At 47.8% G+C, this 20,778-nt stretch overlaps 1 protein-coding gene across 8 annotated transcripts in view; it reads right to left on the bottom strand.

Moving 5' to 3' along the window:
- Positions 1-20,778, bottom strand: part of Tiam1 (T cell lymphoma invasion and metastasis 1) — a 348,780-nt gene that overhangs the window by 38,663 nt on the left and 289,339 nt on the right. For all 8 annotated transcript variants that reach the window (XM_029470566.1, XM_029470562.1, XM_029470564.1 and 5 more), the window contains 3 exons: positions 18,172-18,253; positions 12,345-12,431; positions 7,523-7,747 (listed from right to left, as the gene is read on the bottom strand). In XM_029470566.1, coding sequence (XP_029326426.1) covers positions 7,523-7,747; positions 12,345-12,431; positions 18,172-18,253 — 394 coding nt within the window. The remainder of the gene's footprint in view (positions 1-7,522; positions 7,748-12,344; positions 12,432-18,171; positions 18,254-20,778) is intronic.

Consider the following 20,778-nt stretch of genomic DNA (forward strand, 5'->3'; position numbering starts at 1 on the left):
GGGGACTTTTGGGATAGCATTGGAAATGTAATTGAGGAAAATATGTAATAAAAAATATTAAAAATTAAAAAAAAGAAGTGTAAGGATAAAGGTGGAGCAGAGACTGAGGACATAGCCAACCAATGACTGCTCCAACTTGAGACCCATCCCATGGCAGAGTCAACCCCTGATCCTATTAATGATATGCTTGCAGACAGGAGCCTAGCCTAAGTGTCCAGCAGTGGATGGAGGCAGATACAGAGACCCACAGCCGACCATCAGGTGGAGCCTGGGGAGTCAGGTGGAAGAGTGAGAGATAGAAGTGAACAAGTCAAGGGGTCAGGAACACCACGAGAAGACGCACAGAGTCAAATAACTTGGGACCATGGGGACCCACAAAGCCTGGGCCACCAACCAGGCATCATGCAGCAGCTGTACCTAGGCCCCCTACACATTTGTAGCAGGTGTGCAGCTTGGTCTTCATGTAGGTCCCCTAAGAAGTGGGGCAGGGGCTATCTTGGTCTCTGCTCCCAGCCATTGGATCCCCTTTCTCCTACCTGAACGGCCTGGTTGGACCTCAGTGGGAGAGGATGCACCTAGTCCTGCTGGGACAGATGTTCCACAGTGGTGGGTGTAATCCAAGGCAGGGGAGGGAGCAGCAAGGGGAGGGATTTGTAAGGGTGGGAGTGGGAGAAGAGGGAAGGGGGGTCTGTGATCGGGATGTAAAGTGAATAAAATGGGGAGGGGGAAATTCATTTCCAAACTGCAAGAGCAAACAAAGATCAGGGACAGGTTACATAAGTTATAAACGGAATTTTTAAATGCAATTCAGGAAAGAGAAGGGAATATAAGTAAGACAAATGAAATGAGATCATAGAGACAGAAATGAGATCGCAGAAGCAGGTCAGAATACACGAATCTGCTAAAACACATTAAAGACTTAAACACAGTATAAAGCAAAGCCCCACGGAATGGCCAGGAACACACAGAGAAGAGTCAAGACACGGGGAGCACAACCAAGCACACAGCACGCTCTGTAAATGAGTAAATCCGACAGACTCTGTTAGGACACGGAGGATACAGACGTTTATAACTGCTAAGCTTGACTCACGAGTGACTTCATAACCCTGGTCCCAGGGACCAGCCATTTACACAAGCAGCCACCCACTGAGGGATAGCTGCATGCAGGCCGACCACACTGGCGGCATCTTTCCTAGAACTAACTTTTTTTTTTCTTTTAAATAAAAGTCCACTGACACCGAAGACAGTACAGGAGAAGAACAACAAGATTGAGGTACTTTCCCTGCCAGAGGAAAACCCAAGATAAACTCACAGTAAGATAACACAGGCATAGAAGGGACTGCTCAGAAGAGCCCCTGCCCCTGGGTAGAAGTGTGGCACTCAGCAGATGCTCCAGGGCAGTCAGGAAAGGAACAAACATCTGACAAATTCGGGGAGTGCCTTGATGGCCCATGTTGGAAGGAAAAAAGGAAGGAAAGAAAACACTGGGTTCTACTCACGCCATTCCCAGAAAACCAGCACGGGCTGGACACAAACAGAAATGTCAAACATTTAAGTTTTAAGTCTCTCCGCAGAAAATATATGGGGCAAATACAACTAGCAAGAGAGAAGGTAAGGGCGTACAATACAGGTCTGGGCTTGTAAAAGTCAGGAGCTCAGTTCCTCTTACCCTACTTGAAGCCCAGCGCTGGGCTGGGGCAATGCTTGCTTTGACCAGAGGAAAGAGTCTAAGTGAAAATCCACACGTTTCTAGCCAGGGCCCAAGTGGTTGCACAGCTCCCGTTCTTGCCCGCCGTGCAAAGAAACTTCAAACCACGGTCTCAGGGATGAAGAGCTTCGTGGAGAGGAGGGCCCCACTGGAGACCCAGTGTATATGGGGCTCATGTAACAGAGACCCAGTTACACACAGACAAGAGCAGGGTCAATCACGCAGCCTCATACCAGCCCCAGACCAGCTCTGTGAGCCTGCAGAGGAACACAGCGGTCTCCAGCCCCCTGAGGCTGGCCTACACTGCCAGGTTACAGAGGACCAAGGCTGTCTTGCAGTGAGACACTCTGTAACAATAACCACTAAACCGGTCAGGGCTGTGCGCTGATGACCTAAGAAACAGGACAGAGGAAGTGACAATGGCCAGCTTCAGGAATGCTGAGGGGAAGGCATAGAATGGGAGTCCAAACAGAAAGGGGACATCATCTTCCCATATTCAAATCCTCCTTCTGGAGACCCTCGGTTTAGTGGGACATATGGACCATAATAAATGTGTAAGCATCGTGTGCACACGTACACGAGTACATAAAACAGAAATGTAATGAAAGGATTACAGAAAAAGTCATAAAGACTGCGGATTTGGGCATGACTGATCTCATGACCTTGTAGAGAAATAAACCATAAAGAACATTAATGATTTCTAAAATTATTATTTTATGTGCACCGGTGTTTCGCCTGTATTGATGTGTGCACCCCTGACGTCAAGAGAGGCTGGAAGAGGGTATCCAATCTCTTAGAACTGGAATTACAGACAGTTGTAAGCCACCATGTGGGTGCTGGGGATTAAACCTGGTTTTTCTGCAAGATAAACAGCCATTCTTAACTGCTTAGCCATCTCTTCAACTCCAACACTAAGGATTTTTAAAAACATAAAATGAAGGCGCCTCCCTCTCCCCCCCCCCAGTCTGCAAAATTAATTCCCATACAGACACTGAATCTGACAGACGCCATCGACCAACTCTCGCTGCAAATCAAGACAAGGCGTTTAGATCCTCCATACCCCAGCAGGACCCACAGAGACTAAGCGACAGAAAGCAAGGGTGCCAACAGCTTACAAGGCACACATGGCTGCAAACTTTATCGCCAAACAAACAGGGACCGTGTGCATGTGGCCGGGTATCAGGGAATCTACTGGACTGGACCAGATTTGTTTGCAGGAAGACAGAGCTAAGCACTTGCTCTTTTGTGGTGCTTCTCCCTGCTCCCTCAGAAATCTCCATGGAACAGCAGAACAAAACAGAGCCTTCCATCTGTGTATTGCACAGAAAGTACTGACTGGCCAGGCAGATCTGGCGCTGTCCATGCCTGGGGCAAACAAGTCCTCCATTGAACCCGAGTGCCTTAGTCTTACAGGGCCTTTCCTGTGCCCCAGATGCCAGGGAATCTACTTCCTGCAGGAGGTGCATCTGCGCTCGCTGTGATCCACAGCTTCCTCTTAGCAGCAGACAGATGTGCAAAAAGCTTATTGAAGGGTCTCGGGCTCTCCAATCTGGGCCTGGTCTGAATGGGCTCTAATGTGCCACTGGCGGATGTCAGTCACCCAGGCTCAGCTCTCTCTAGCCACTTACCAAATAAGAAGCAGCGAATGTCCTGCTAGAGAGCCTGGTGTCTTTACTACAGAAGCCCAGGCTCCTCACTGGGATAATGCAAGGTGCCTGCTTCACCTGAGTCAGTCAAGGAGTCATCTAGGGAGGCTGCATCAGAGAGGCATGGCCACCGAAATGAATGCCAGCTCTAATAACAGAACTTAAGAGCGACAGACTTTTGAAAGAGTGTGTGTGTGTGTGTGTGTGTGTGTGTGTGTGTGTGTGTGTATAAGAAGGTCTTGCTACATAGTCTTGGCTGGTCTAGTTACTACATTACTTAAGATTGTCACCCAAGTGACAGCATGACAGGCTTCTATCACCATTCCTGGCCCTAAACATATGCTTAAAACTTCTGAAAGGAGACCCCCAAATGCTAATGATAATACTTACAACTTGCATAGAAGTTGGTTTTCTGCATAATTACTATGGCAAGTAGCCTTGTTCCGTTGATAAATTTCTTGATCTCTATCCTATGCCATATTATATATGCTTACAAAGTAAGGAGAAAATGTACTCCGTGGTCAGTTAACAGATTTCCAACATAAAAATGTCAATGATGTGGATCCTGAAATGGTATCAGGCTCTGCTTGTCACTAGAACCCAGGACAGAAAAACAAGTCTACGAACAGGGAGAGTTGGTTGGTGGACTACAGGGATCCAACTCTAGACACGTATGGGAATCACTCACACAAGAGACCTAGGGACTCAGAGCTGTGCAAAAGGCTCCCGGAGGCCTCTGTGCTCAGGAACACAGAACTCCTCGCCACCCAGAAACTGTAAGCACGGGGACATTCACAAAGCCACTTGCTGCTGGTGGAACTGGAAGAGCAGGTGGGGAGGAGCAGGGACTGGTTATCGGTCAGACAGTCCCCATGTGCTCGGTGACAGCGGTTGGCTTAGGATGAAAACGGTTTCTCGTATACTCACCATTAGTGCAAACACTTTATTGACTCGTTCGTTTAACCATCGCACAGACCTAGCAAGGTGGCAGTGTCCTCTTGTCTCCACTTTGTAACGAGGACACTGCACAGAGTGTTGAATTGGGACCCATAGGGCCAACGGGCTAACATCAAAATGAACACGGTTCCCAAGAACCTGGTCCGAGGCCTATTTTTAACCATCAGTCTGATGTTCCTACCTACAGGGTTTAAGCGCCTATATGAGAAAGAGGTTCAAAAATAACCGTGGCTTGAAAGAGAATCACAACCTTCAGTCACGGCTCTCGGGGGAGGCCTAGTCAAGTCTGCATGCAAGGCAGTCAGTCAGTATCGGGGCTCACGTGGGCCTCAGAGTCCCTGGGGTGTTCTTGCTCCCCACTTGGGTTTCGTGTCCAGGTGACCATCTTAAAGACACCTCAGCACTAAACCCCAGACTCATTACTTAGGATGGCTTTTATTTTTAGTTACTTCTAAATTTAGCCCGAGGCTGGAGTCCAGCCTACCCATTGTCCGACCGCTCTGTGCTCAGTACGGTCATCTGCTGAGTGTGTGTTATCTCTGCCTTGCTGTGGGGCAGGCTGGCTGGATATCACATCCTGTTTCCTCGATTCCCCTATCATCTTCCTCTGTTAAGTGAGGATCAGGAAGCGGAAGCACTCAGAAGGCAGAGCCCCAAGTCACAGCCGTTGGTTAGGAAAAAACAAAGGAGAGGATGCATCTCCTCCAGGAGACGCCAAAGTTGCAGCTCTGCTGTTCTGGACCAGGGTCAGTTCAGTAGGTTCGGCACGGAGCCTCCACAGGTGCCTGGTCTATGGAGGGTTACAGGAAAGCCAGTGCCATGTTCAAGGCTCCATCAAAGGCAAGGAGATTAGTATATACACAGAATACACCCAGATTCTTCTAAAACAGACTCACACAGGCCAGAACACCTCTCACTAAACGCAACTGCGTCTCGTTTACTGTATCTCAGTATTCAACAGGCTGAGGCAGAAGGTTTCCAAATAGTGGAGGGGGCTCACTAGGATACTTATTGACTATTGGCTAATGTGGACTCCACAGTTTCGGAAGTAAACAATCCCTTAGAGACACTCCTGGACATAATCTGTGCAGATATAAATGGCCTTTTCAGGAGGGAATAGACAGTAACAGTAAATAAGGGAGCCGTTTGTGTGAGAGTCCGAGTAAAACAAAGGCGTACAGCTTTATCTCTAAGGAGCCAGAGCATGGTACTCTCTGACTTTGCGGACCTGGAGTCCCCATCACCACTCAATCTGCTGCTGCGATGGGGAGAGAATCCAAGCCAAGACTTGAACAGGGGGATCCGAGTTACTTAAAATCAGGCGGGGTGACCCGATTTCTGTGTGTGGATTACAATATTGCAGTTATGCATTTGTATCTATACACAACAGAAATGACACTGATAGCCCGTCCAAACACTGTCACACACGCTTATCTTGTGTGCCTGCTCATGAAATCCTTAAACAATCGAATCGCACTTCAAGTGGTTCATTTGGTCTCAGAATAGAGGCAGCGGGTTGTTTTGTAGGATTACAAGTGCCACCTTGTGGCCGTCTGAGAGGACGGGCTTCCTCCATGGTTTTTTCTTTTTTTTTTTTTTTTCCTTGGTTTTTCAAGACAGGGTTTTCTCTGTATAGCCCTGGCTGTCCTGGAACTCACTTTGTAGACCAGGCTAGCCTCGCACTCAAAAATCCGCCTGCCTCTGCCTCCTGAGTGCTGGGATTAAAGGCGTGTGCCACCACGCCTGGCTTGGCCTCCATGGTTTTAATCCCCTTTCCTTGGCATTCACCAAGCTTTTGAAGTGTGAGAGCCACTATGAGAGGGCAGTCCTGGAGGTCAGCAGTAACTAAGCACAATCAATCGAGTTTCTGAATCTTCAAATTATCAAACTCTTCCAAGAGCCGCTAAACAAAACCGTGAGTGATCACAGGGCTTCTCGCTTAAGCAGCAAAGCTGCAGAATATAACCTGACAATGGCGATGAATGACACCCAAGGCAGACGCTGACACTAGAGACCCACTGCCGCCGCCGCCGCTGCCCTGCTCGCATGAGACACCCCCACTGCCTCACGCTTCTTTCCTCCCCCTGAAAACAGGGGGAGGAAGATAATTCTGAAACCAAGACTAGCAAGTCAACCCAGATCCTAGCACAGACTGCACAGCCCCTCTGCCCACTCACTCGCTCCCGTCACCTGTATGGAAAGCTAAGTCCAAAGAAGTGGAAGGCAAGGATGAAGAAAAGACACCCGGTCTCAGAAAACAGACATGCAAGCCGGAGAGACAGACAGACAGACAGACAGACAGACACACACACACACACACACACACACACACACACACACAGAGGCAAGGAAGGCAAGGATCACATGAGCCGAGCCAGGCATGGAGGCATTGTCCTCTCACCCAGCACTGAGAAAGCTGAGGCAGGGAAATCTCAGGTTCGAGACCAACCTAGGCTATTCAAGGGGTTCCAAGCCAGACCAGGCTACAAAGTGAGAGCCTGTCAGAACAACTTAGAAACCAACCCAGCAAACCAAATAGCATACTACAGCTGCTGCCCACAGACACACACGGCGGGTCATAGAGCTGGCTTTATGGGTGGGCACTAACTCTGTGGGGATCCCAGGAAGGCTTCGAAGGCACCCAACTGCTTCCATCAGAATGAGCATCAGAAGGCGCAGGGAAGAAACTCGGGAGGGGTAGGGGACGGGTCAGGGTGGGCAGGGCTTCCCACTGACCCAGTTCATGTTCAGGGAGCCAAGTTAACCAAATGCCTGCTGGACAAGTTTCCTCACAAAGCATCCAACTTCTCTCAGGGTGGAAAAGGAGCAAGGCGGGGCAGAGTCAGGGGAGCGAGACGGAGAAGGCTAAAGTAGGATTCAGCATCCCAGGATCTGATGCGATCCCATCTCTCTCCACAACCATGAAATGGTGGCCCACACTCACCTCTCTCCAAGATGACAATGAGCAAGAGAGCAAAAGAAACAAAGCTTTTCTGAGTGGGACCAGCAGACCTGTAGCAAAGCAGTCATTCCACAAAAACAAAAAAAAACCTTCTTTCTCCCTTTGAAGTGCCAACAAGAAGCACAGGGCCGGCTACCAGCTTCACTCACTAGGACCTTCCCGGGTTTGCAGGAGCGAGCCCTGAGGTGGGCAGACTGCGGTGCCTCCCCAGGCATGGATGGGTGAAGCGCAGCCCTGGGCACAGCATACCTGGGTTGCTGGTGAGGAAGGCGAGGGGGCTCTCGCCAAGGTCCACAGGGCCGTCCACTCGGTGCGGAGGGTTCTCCAGCAGCTCCACGCCTCCCTCTGGCTCAGGGTAGGTCCTCACCAGGAGGCCCAGGGAGGGCTGTGAGAGGAAATCTTTGAGCATAGATGAGTTCAGGGTACCAGCAGCACGATTATTGATCTCGAGAATCTCATCCCCCGCCTTCAGGCCTGCCAACGCATGATGGGAAAGTTTTAATGTCACACAGATCAGAGCATAACAACTTAGAAGTTCTGTCAGGAGGGGCCTGCCCGGCTCCTCTCCTGCTAGGAGTCTCAGCCCCAGGGCTGCTGGGAGCAGGCTGCAGCGCTCACACAGGTTTGAGAAGACTCTAGAGCCCTGGCTCTCAGCTTTCCTAATGCTCTGGGTCTTTAATGCAGCTCCCCATGTTGTGCTGACCCCAACCATAAAATTATCGTCTTGCTATTTATAAATGTAACTTTGCTATTGCTGTGAATCATAACGGATGACTCTGATGAGCTGGATACCTGATGTGCAGCCTCTCGGGCTGAGAAACACTGCTTTACCCCTCCTCTTCTGACCCCAGAGAATCACCTAAACAATCGCTACTTCTTCAACATGTTCTAAGCATCTGCCGATTTTCCTTTTCAAATGCCAATTCTGGTTGACTCTCCAAGACGCCGGTCTCTGGGAACACCGGCAACAGCGTACTGTACACCCGTGTAGCTCTTGATCATTTTTACGGAACTAAAATGCAGGAAGTTGCTTCTTTCTATCACTAGAAGTTAGGCTGCTGTTTTTGTCTCCACCACCACCCCCAAATTCGTATAGAGATGACAATTTACAGAATTCAATGCAGTTGTTATCACTCCCCCTGCCTATGACCTCAGGGTCCGGGGAAAGTGCAGCTTTAACCTCTAGCCCTAAACAACTCACTTCTGAGTTAAAATATAGAGCAGTATAATATTTAAACAGAAAATAAAAAAACAATATATGCAGTGTTGGTGTTTGGTTTCGGTGCATACACGTGTGCACATGTGCATGTGCGTGTGTGCGTGCCATTTTCCCTAGAGGGAAGATCTTTGCTGTTGGGACCAGGAGACATTGGAGTCTGTCTGTTGGGCCCTAGGCCCAACAGTGTTACAGCCACAAACACACAAAAGGATGGGACTTTTAGAAACTGGATAAGACCAGAGAAGTTTCTCTCCAAAAGAACCCTAGGGGGTAGGGGGGAGAAGAAGAGCAAGATTATCAACTGCTGCTGCTGTAAGCCACTGAGCTTCCAGTAGTTTGTTATGGCAACACGGGGAAGACAACACAGATGCGTTCTTCTCGGGATGGGCAATAAGAAGAGAGGGGCCGTCAGCAGTACTGTGCTACCAGCGCCTCACTGAGTCCTGTCTGTCACAGCTGCGACATGGCCCGGCTTTGTGGCCCTTGGCCATTACTGAGTCAGCCCCAGCCTCAGCCTCTCGTGCAAGAAATGGGGTGTGTGTGTGTGTGTGTGAGAGAGAGAGAGAGAGAGAGAGAGAGAGAGAGAGAGAGAGAGAGAGAGAGGAGAAATGAAGCTAATCATGTGGCTAGACACTGAATGGACATGGAGCAGCCTGAGAATACTCAACAGACACTGGCTCTTCATATTGTTATTCATCCTCGACTGACCCTGGAAATAAGAACGGACTCTGAAAACTGTATCTAGGGGACTGGAGAGATGGCTCAGAGGTCAAGAGGTCTGTTCTTCCAGAGGTCCTGAGTTCAATTCCCAGCAACCACATGGTGGCTCATAATTATCTATAAGACCTGGTGCCCTCTTCTGGCATGCAGGCATATATGCAGGCAAAATGCTGTACACATAATAAATAATAAACAAACAATCAAATAAATCTTTTTTTTTTTAAAAAGAAAGCTATATGTAACATCCAAATTGTTTAGAGTAAGATGACATATGTCTTTCTCATTCAGGCTATGTCCTGTGAGGCCATCATGAAAATATATATCATGGATAAATGACAAATGGCTCTTTTGTGATCTCCAATCGAGAATGACTGTCCAAAACAAACGAACAGGACCCTGATGAGGGTGTGTGTGTGTGAAGGGTCAAAAGGCACACAAAGGCACAAGGAGCCACTTCTGCTAGAGCGACCAACATGAGACCCAACTACAAGTAGCCTGCGTGTGAAGAGCAATGGGCAGGAGTGGGAACAAGAGACCCACATGCAGTGCTTTAGAGCCAGAGTCCAGGGTGGCAGGCTGACCAAGGTAATGAAGGGGTATGTGTGTTCATGCGACAGATGTCCAGGTCCACGTAAGCAGCGTTCCCCCGGTCTCTCTTCTCAAACACAGATTCTGGCCATTTTAACCAGGATGCAGGCACAAGGCCGTGTTCCCAAAGCCAGTCAGAGTTCCGTTCTACACGCTAACAGGTGGTCAAAGAACTTGGACTTGATGAGTGTGGAGAAGCAGCTATCTCACAGATTACAGGCATCAAAGGCTGGCTGAACAACAGACTCAAGCCAAACTGGAAGAGCAGAAGGAATCTGGGGAAGGGCTTTAGTTGGTTCTCAGACCCCACAAATGGGATGTGTGGCCCGCAGTGAGCCCTGGAGGGGGTGTGTTGGGATGTATGATTTCATCAACTGCTGGATCTAACGCCCTGAGTGCCTCATCCTGGCACTGCCTGCCATGTGTAGAGTGACTTGGAGACAACAGAGTCAAAGAAACAGGATGTGACTAACGCCAGAAGATCCCCCACCCCGGCCTCACCAACAGCTCGCTCATCCTGCTGACAGAGATAAAGATCAGTCATCAGGTCTGGAGGGGAATGAGCCCCCCTCTCCCCAGTCTCAGCCAAGAGCAGAGACAAAGCTTAGCACCCCCACAAGCTCTGGCCTCCAGCCTGCCTGTAGGCGTAGAAAACACCCAAGGAAGATAAAAGAGGCTCTCCTCATGACAGCTAGCTCATAAACGATTCCCTTACATTTATTTCACCTTCACCCTGTCTATGTATGGGGAGACTGGAGATTGTGATTTTCTGACTGTTACAGCACAGGGAGGAGTGACCCGCACAGGGAACTCACAGGCTGCCAAACACCCGGTAGTACTATACTCAGCTACTGCAGGGATGGAGGCAGGAAAAATCAGCATCCTTTGTCCATTCAGAGCTCTTAACAACAGACTTGGTTAACCACAGCTAAGTACAGCTGAGGAGACGTGCTAGGCACCTGTATTATTTTCCCATTGCCTCGAGGAAACTAAAAGTTCCATACCAAGAATGAAAGGAAGGTAGTCTCTAAGCCTTACTGACCCGCTTCATGCTTTTATAAGTATAATGAGCTGAACAGTGCCCCCTTCAAAACAAAACAATCGTGTCTACCTACAACATCGGGAAGCAACCTTTCTCGACAAGAGCGCCAGGCACATATCATGGAGATAACTGAAATAATCGTTAGAAGTATATGATATAGACATGATAAGTCAAAATAAACCGGAGACAGACCTCATGGAAACTAGGGATAACTGTTAAAGCAAGGGATCTCTCCTTAGAAGGCTGCCACAGAAAGGTTAGGGACACAGAGAAATGGCCGTGTTGAGTACAAAGGAAAAACCCCAGGAACACCAGCTGCAAACCAGGGACCTCTGGGGATAGCTGGCAGCCACCAGGTCCAAGAGACAGCTGACAAATTCCTCCCTGAGGCTCTGAAAGGAATCGATCCTCTCAACACCTGAACTTCGGTCTTCCAGCCCCTTGAACGGTGGGAGGGAAAATTTCTGTGCATTTGAGCCACACCGTTCATTCTGTTACAGGGATTCTATGGCTAACGGAGGGCACGGGTTCCATCTTCTCTTGGTACCCTCAGCAGAAGGATTCCAAGATGGCCTCAGAACTACATCCACTGACAGAGTGGAGTCATATTTGTGAATAGCTGTATTTAAATCATCGGTGAGTAGCCTGCAATACCTAAAGCAACATAGATGCTATGAAAACGGCTGACCATGTGACGTTGCTTAGGGAGCGGTGACAGGGACGAAGGGGATGCTTTTTCTTAACACCCCATCACCCAGCAGATTTTCAGTGTGCAGTTGGTAGAATCCACAGATGCACAGCCTATGGATATGGAGGGCCCAGACCATGGTTATCTAGGCTGAGAAGAGACTCTGAGGATACAAAGATGGAGCACAGGGCTCAAAAGCAGCCGGAATGCATGCTAAGCTCTTGGAAGGCCAAAGGAGACAGGCGAGACACAGCACAGGGGAGAGCCGACAGAGGAGGCTGGATCGAAATTCAACTTCTGCAGACTCTCCAGGAAGTGACACACTGGGGGGAAAAGCCGCTTCTGAGGGTGCTACAGGTTCAGGCATGCCTCTGAGTGCTGATAACCAAAGCTCTGCTTCCTTCAGGCCCCAGCGCTCCCCAGAGGATAAAAAGCAACCGCTGTAGTTAGAACTTTACGGTAACCCTTTGGATACAGGCTCAGAGTCTCACACCCAACTTCATGAAGTAAAACCCACTTCGTGGGGACCCTTCAGAAGGAAACAAGTCCTTTATGCACAACCCCTCTGAAAACGTGTCTCTCAAAAGGGAAACTGAGATAAACAAGGGCCACTGGGGTAGGGGGGGGGTGGGAGATGGGAGTTGGCAGGTCTGTAGATCCTAACACTGTAGGGGCTGATGCAGAAAGAGTTAAGAGTTCAAGACCAGCCTGAGCCACATCAGGAGTTCCAAGACAGCCTTGGCTACAGATCAAGGTCCTGTCTCAAAAAGCAAAACAAAATGGCAAAACCAAACATCCCCAGCTCCAGTCTTACCTTTCTTGGAAGCTAACCCGGTTTCCTTGACACTGTTCACGTAGAGCCTTCGAATGCCATCTTCATCCACAGAAGAAAGCAAAAACCCTACAGAACACAAGACAGAAGCCAGGGCTCAGAGCTCAGAATGTTTAGCTGACAACAGGAAGTACCTGCTGTGAGCACAAGTTTTGGGTTACACTTTGGAATTTTTTTTTCCTGTTGTTCAGATTGTTTTTACACAGCAGGTGGAAAAAAATGTATTTTTAGATCATTCTAAAAGTAACAACTTATAAAAATAAATATCACTAGGTCCATTAATCTCCATCCTTCAAACTAGCCTGCCAGTGGGAATAAAGGACATTAGTACATCTCACCTGTTTCCTGGTAAAGGGCTTGCTTTTCCCACGCTCTTCCTTACCCGGCACAAAACAGGCAGATCGGTTTAACTCATCAGGGTCCCCCCCCCATATATATATATATATATATATATATTTTTTTTTTCCCCTCATCCAGTCTACATCTTAGGATATATGGTCCCTGGGTATGATGTGTATTCACCCAGATATACTGCGGTATGGACATTGCTTTAATTTCTTATCACGTTCTGAAACTCACTTTATACATACCATTTCATACTGGAATGTGGTTAACTGATTTCATACTCTAGTGACTATCAGAATATTAAATAATTAACTAATGCTGAGGGGAGAAGAAAATGTTGTCTTAAAAAAATAGGAGAGACAGAGTGGGGGAGAGAGGGAGGGAGGGAGGAAAGAAGGAAGGGAGGAGGGAAGGGGGGAGAGCACTATTATAAGAGAGCCACAGAGACCTTTCAAGCAATGTCGAAATGAAAGTTTAAGTTTTCTGTTTAGTTCATGGTACTAGAACATAGGTAAACTATGTGGCCAAGAAAGGCCACCAGCCATTGCTAACACCCCAAGTCCTGTAACTCTCTCAGATGGGAAACAGAACTTCTTATCTTCACTATATTATTAATTTGATTTTCATTCTTATGGGGTGGGGGCAATTCAGCTGCTAATGAGAGGTGCTGAGAACCAGCTTGCTTAGTTGGAAGACAAGACCAAGCCAGAGGCTGCTCTAGAACCATCGGTGACGATGGTCAGTCAGGAATTCCCTTCTGTTCCTGGTGCTGGAAGATTGCTGACCAAGGAGTGAGGGAGGCAGGAGCTCCATCAGCCTGAGCCCTGGAGGGAACTGTGAAATCCTGCACCAGGTACTTGGGTACACGACAGAGACATGAGAGACACTCAAGTCCTCAAGATGGTAGGTAATCTCTGACTGTCAACAGAGTAAACAAAAGGACCATGGGCACAACTTCCTTTCCAAAGACCATGCAAGGATGACGGGACCTTACAAATGTACACAGGACTAACATGTAGGAACAGGGCCAAGAGGGGAGCCTCTCCCTGGAGCCTGCACCACAGTACCGCACTGGCACTGCAGTGAGATCTGTGTAATTGTCTCCTACATCAGCAAGTGTAAAGGGAAGCACTACTCCTCGCCGAACGAAGACCGCGATGCTCTTATGGCCAGTCAAAAAAGGTTTTCAGGGCAACAGGAACACTCCAAGCTCAGCGAACTTTAACAAAGGCCAAAATGATTGCCAACCAGAGCAGAAGGATTCAATATCAAACTAAGGTAGCCAACAATTAGGAGGCTGCCATTGTAAGAGCAGGAAGGTGTTATGAGTGATTATGTGGCCTAGGGACCTAGAAGAGGAAGTAATTAAGACCACGGGAAGAGACCAGACCGTCTGCTGATTTGATGAACTGCCAGGAAATCCCTCATACTCACACCCATGGCCAAAGGAAATCCACAACATAATATGCAACGGAGAATTCAAAACTAGGTCCAGGATAAAATAGCTGTGTAAGTACAGACACCACCCCATGAGGATGACATCACAGCTAAAATACTAAGTATTTTAGTAAATAATATATTTACTAAATATATATTCTATATTTTACTTATACCATATGGTGCGTGTGTGTACGACTACGACTACTACTAAAATACTAAGTGCTAAAATAGCATCAGAAGTACCCTGGGACAAGGGAAAGCTAGAGTTGACCTGTGCACACTTCCCTCAGAGACAGCACAGGAATGGTTAATCTAAACATTGTGTAACCTGAGCTAACTCTACAATAAGCCCTGAGTGCCACCTAAGGGGTGGCCTGGAGAGAGAAACTCCCAAGTGTTTGCTCTTTCTGTTTTATTTTGTTGTTCTTTCTCTGTGTAGTCCTGGCTGTCCTTGAACTCAGAGATCTGCCTACCTCTGCCTCTTGTGTTCTGGGATTGAGAGCATGGGTTTACCACCGCCCGGCCCATCTGTTACTGTTTGAAAATTTATTCAGCCAGTTGAGCTATCAGATCATCTTTTGCACCCTAAAATAGAAAGCAGCATTTGATACTGTTGAGATGTCCTGTGTCAGTGTGTACTAAGAGCCTGCATATATGTGGGCTCATATAAAGGAAAGCTACCTCAGGCTGGTGCGGACTGGCTGGGTCTGCGTTGAGATGCCAAGGGAGTTTCTAAGGTCGGAGGCTATCGAACCATCCAGGATTTTAAGCTATGCCGGTTAATATTGTCCCTTTAGCAAGAGCTAAAATCACCTCAGAGACAAGCCCCTGGCTATGACTGAGTTCATCCAAGTTGGCATATCCAAATTAAAGGGCGTTGGGGGGTGGCAGCATCCTCTGGGCTTAGCTTATGAATGATATAAGGAGGAGGGAGCTGAATGTGATCATGTGTTGCTTTCTGCTTCCTAACTTGGAATAAACTGTACCAGCTTCCTCAGACGCCTGCAGCCAGGACTCCCCTCCCCCACCCTACCCCCTCTCCCATGATGGACCACACCCTCAAGCTGTGAGCTGAAATAAACCTTTTTCCCTCTGGGTTGCTTTTGCCAGAGTTATCTCCTAACAGCAACCAGAAAAGTAACTACAACAGGGACTATTCTTTCCTGCCAATGCGCTGCTGCCCAAACAGGAGCCCAAACACTGGCTTAGCTGAGGTCACCGTCATGCAGCACGGTTTTCCAGAGTGAGGCTCAGAAACTGGCACCAAGTGGTTAGACCCCCCGACCCCCTGAGAACCTCTTCCATCAGTTTGGTGCGGCCAAGCAATGGAGTGTGAGCTACATGAAAGTACTGGTGGCCCCAAAGCTCAAACAGAGGCAAACCAAACCGCTTTGTGTCAATCTGAGCCCCTCAAACATCTCTGAAGCACACAGCGCCTGTACCCGGGCCCGTAGATAGCTTCACCCTCTGTGGCTATCACGCCCCATTCTCAACTCTAATCCGAAAACATTCTTGCAACTGTTCTCTATAATGACCCATTGCTGCTACTCTCTCAATGTGTCCACCTGACATGTTAAACTTTATCAGGGGTTGGAGAGGCGGCTCAGTGATTAAGAGCACTTGGCTACGTTTCCAGAGGATCCAGGTTCGGTTCTCAGTATGCACATGGTGGCTCACAGTCATCTCTAATTGCAGTACCCTCTTCTGGCCTCCAATCCATTGCACCAGGCATGCACATGGTACACAGATGAACACAGAGGCAGAATGCACACACAGATTTTTTTTTTATTATTGAATTTTATGATTGGTATGCAGAGAAAAAGAACAAACAGGGCATAGAGCTCTGTGCCATCTCTAACTTTAGGCCCTTGTGGAACATCTTATAATTCATCCCCTGAGGAAAATGGAGGCGTGTGTGGGTGTTTTGGTGCCAAGTGCCTGTTTCTAAGTTCCCCAGATCACTCAGTCGTAGACCAAGAGTCTCAGAGCGTGGGAACTCACTTTTCTAGATTCTCACTGGCTGACTCCCACTCGACAGACATTAAGTAGAAGCAGGGCAGACGCTTGTTTACGCCAGTGCCACCGATTATGGCTTTCGTCATGGAGGCCACACTTCTGTTGCATATCAAGCCCGTTATAAACATTAATTCTCTGCCACTGAGGATGTCCTCCAGGCTTCCTGATGTGTTTGGTTGGGGGTGGGGGAGGGTCAAACAGTAAATGGCGTGAAGGTGTACCGGAAGTGGCCAGAGAGACAAAATTGGGTTCTATTCATTAGGCCACAATTCTCTAATGAGTGTTTTGAGACGATGATATCTGCTCACAGCAGGAGATGCAGAGGGAACATGATACCAGCTGCCTTGTGGGGGCTTTGGGGGTTTCCAAACACTTAAAAGGTTAACCGCTGCATTCAGAGAAAGATCTCCAATACATGTGAGCAGTGGTCTTGACATTTCACCAGGAACTGTAAGCTCCAGCACACAGTAGGCCCACGCACATCAACATCTTTGTAAGTAGGTGACTCTGTGATTTGCTTAGAGCTGTCACTGTCTGTCACTGAGTAGGACCTGATTCACTGCTTCCTCTGTTTCCCCCTGCAAAGCCACAGGCTCTTCTCTGGTGACAGCTGCCCCAGGCCTGGCTCTGGAGAAATGACAACAAATAACAGTCTGAGCCAGGAGAGTGTAAGAGGGAAACCACAGGCAGCCTGGGCTCTCTCCAGTGACCCTCACCTCTCCTAACATAGCACTCGCCAGATCCCCAGTTCTTGAGCTCAAGGGCTAATTCCTTTACTGCTTAAGCGAACAGCAGTCTAATGATATCAGTAACGATAGCAGAGTGTAGACAGCCATATAGGAAAGTATGACAGCAGGCAGGTCTGTGTGTATTGGGGGAGGGGGGGTTGTTTTGTTTGTTTGTTTGTTTGTTTGTTTGTTTGTTTTTGAAAGACCTGCACACGTCTGAGGGAAACCTGCCCACACTCTAGCGTGACTTGCATGTTTAAACAGTACAAGTGTGTGATTCAGAGGGAGCCTGCTTTCCGTCTGGGATTTTGGTGTGTGACGGGCAATGGGTGTTTAGATGACCTGCGTTCCCAGCGTGGCCTGGGACTGAGTCTCTACAAGCTCCCCAATAACAGCATAGACTACATGTTGCTGCACCCTGATTCTGGGGACTCAAGTCTCTCCTCTCTCTCCAGTGGGAGAGCAATATGGGAGCCTAAGCCTGCTGTCCTCACACTCTCTTCCTGTCCCTTTGTCTTCCTCGGTTTTGCTCTGTGGCATTTCACTGTGATAAGTCACAGCCACAGAGAGCACACATACCACACAACCCAGCAGTGGCCTCGGGTACCACTACACAGCAACAAAGCAAGTGCTTTTAACTCTCCTTGTGGAGAAAGCTAGAGCGCTGCCTGTTTAAGGGCAACATAAGGAAATGGATATTTCCTTCACCGTCATGCACAACAGAAAATAAAATAATCCATCCCCACTATGTCTTTCTTCTAAAAAAAATTTATCTACCTCTCTATTCACTCCCAACCATTCCCCCACTGTGTGTGTGTGTGTGTGTGTGTGAGAGAGAGAGAGAGAGAGAGAGAGAGACTCAGAAGTGCAGATGCCACAGAAGCCGGAAGAGGGTGTTGGATAGCTTGAAGCTGGTGTTCAAAGCAGCTGTAAGCCCCTCAAGGTGCTCACATCCGATTTGGTTCCTCTAAGAACAGCAAGTGCTCTAACCACTGAGTAATCTCTGTGGCCCCTCTGTTTGCCCCTTAGGGCAGCAGAATCCCATTGATTCAAGTTAAGAGACTGAAGGCCAGAGGCTTTCCTCCCCATGCCCGGGTTGAGCGTCTCCTTCATCTCTTTCATAGCTCAGCTGCGCTTCATGGCACAGGAGCCAGATGTGTGTTTAAAACAGTCCCCAAGGGCTTCTTATTGAATTGTAAATATGCGCACGTTCTGTTTACAGATGAAATGCTTTAACTGGAAACACAAACACCCAAGACCAAAGACAAATAAAAACCTACCGTAATTATCAGCGGCCGTGTCTGACTTCTCAATGTGGATATTCTGGGTGACTTTTGGACAGATTTCAATTTCTTTGTAAAGCTGCAAATCAGAGAGAGGGGGGCGAGTGAGGAGCCCATCGCAAAAAGCTTCTTAGGACAGATCAGCATTTTGTAAATTTGCTTTTTCATAATTGATACTTGAACAAAAATTCATGTTACATCAGTGTTTTTATTGAGTAGAAACCTTCAATTCTCACCACCAAGCTCAGCTAAGCTTAGAAACCAGGCTGCTTCTAACCACGCTCTCTCCACGTGCACACCACTCTATAGAGCACCCTAAATTCACCACAGACCTGAAACACAATGCCCCCATCATTAAACCCTCTAGTGCTGGGGCAGGGGACTCGTCCAAATCAAAAGAAGGTTATAAATATGCTGAGTGAAGGCCTGCACAGTACTAGACATCTCTGCCTGTTCACACAGCATTTCCACAGGAGGAAATCCACAGCAGGATCAACTGGTAGATACAAACTGTCTGCATGATGAGATTCTCGGCTAGCCACTTAACTATACAAAATTAGCAAGAAAGTTAAGTACACAAATCAATCAACCATCTATAAACCCAACATAGTCTCGAATGTGTTTCTGTATAAATGCAAGATTAAAGTATTATATAGCTCACGCATCAGAAAATGTTTAAATCAGCTGACAGTGCAGTTTTATATATCTGGAGCTAACTCACAAGACATGAATTTCAACTGTGTGCCTTATCATTCCATCCTGGGACACTTACAACGTCCATTTCACAAACAGGGCGCTAAGGCTGGTGAGAAAGTATTCTAACATGTTTGTAAAGCCAGGGTGGGCTGGGCAGGGTCTAAATGCAGTCTTTTTTTTTTTTTTTAAAGATTTATTTATTTATTATATGTAAGTACACTGTAGCTGTCTTTGTCTTCAGACACACCAGAAGAGGGCATCAGATCTCATTACGGGTGGTTGTGAGCCACCATGTGGTTGCTGGGATTTGAACTTCGGACCTTTGGAAGAGCAGTCGGGTGCTCTTACCCACTGAGCCATCTCACCAGCCCCCCTAAATGCAGTCTTGCAAGCCCCAGTGATATGGCTCTCTCTGTGTCCCAGCATGGTGACTCCCAGCCCAGTGTGAAACCCAAAGAGGCCTAAGGTTAGGAGGGTGAGCCTTCTTAGGTAAAAAACCTACAGCTGAAATCCAAATTTGAAGACAAATGAAAACTCTACTGATCTGGAAATGAAAATGAATCTCAAGCCATAGAATTTGATAGGTACTGCATCCTGAGTCACTGAAGCGAAGTCCTCGGTGACGGCTACCCCTGCCCCATCTCTTCAGGATGTCATTTTATTCAGTCAAGAAGAAAGCACGGGTTTGGTGGTTTTTTTTTTTTNTTTTTTTTTTTTTTGCGGTATACTATGACACAATGTGATGGGGGTTAGAGCTAGAACACTGGCCGTACAGCCTGGGTGTCCGGGGGCATAATTCAATATGATTTTATTTAGACACTTCAGTTCACAAAATTAAATTCTCCAATTAGAGGACTTCAGTGGTAGTGATTTAAAGATCAGAAAATATAGTCACTACAATTACAAATATGGAATTATTTAAAGAAAGCTGACAAGACATGGCAGGACAGCACCATGCTCACTCAGTACCACAGTGCTCATCTCTGCTGGGGTTGAGCCCTGCTCATTTATTTTTAAATATGTGTAGCTGCCAGTCCTTCCCACTAGGTGGCACTATACACCCATTAGTTCTGACCATTTCTGCAGAGAGCCAGTGGGATACTTTGCTCAAAATTTCTGCTCTCCACTGTGTCCACTGTCTCGGTGTCACATAAGCCAGCCTCGGGGCCACACGCTCACTCTTGTGCTGACTGAGACTCAGGCCGGGTTAAGGAAAAAAAAAAAAACTCAAAAAATACAGGAAACTTCTGTGTCTTAAAATGTGTTTTCTGAAACCACAGGATCTGGGCTAGGGAATTTGAAAGCTGGCCACCTTATGCACAGGCAAGTGGCACACATATTGAAGTTCCACATTTAAAATTCTATTGAAGCACCTCCCCCCGGCCCCTTTCAAAAACCAGAGGGAAAACATCATAAGTTTTTAACACCGCTCTGATTAACCACATGCTGTTAGTCCTTCCTGTCTCCATGTCTCCCCTGACCACGCCGGCCTAAGCCACCAAGGCCTCTTATCTCAGTCACAGTACCCTAGCCAGGCCTGATCACTGTCCCGTGTCCTAGAGTGCGCTTGACATACACCAACCTCAAGGAGCCTGTTACAATAGAGGCCAGCTGTTGCCATTACTAGGTAACTCACAGGACTGGTTTCAGGACCTCCAGGACCCCAGAATACCCAAAACCATGGGTGCTCAACTCTCTTATGGGAAACAGTGTGGTATTTGCATAAAAACTATGCTCACACAGGCTTTGAATCGTCTTTAGATTGCACTTGATACCTACCTAATACAACACAAATGATAGGCAGGTTGTCTTCATTTTGTATTGCGTGAGGAATAAGAACTGAGGCTGGCGCTCTCTCTCTCTCTCCCTCTCTCTCTCCCTCTCCCTCTCCCTCTCCCTCTCCCTCTC

This window comes from Mus caroli, chromosome 16 (assembly GCF_900094665.2).
Source record: "Mus caroli chromosome 16, CAROLI_EIJ_v1.1, whole genome shotgun sequence".
NCBI lineage: Eukaryota > Metazoa > Chordata > Mammalia > Rodentia > Muridae > Mus > Mus caroli.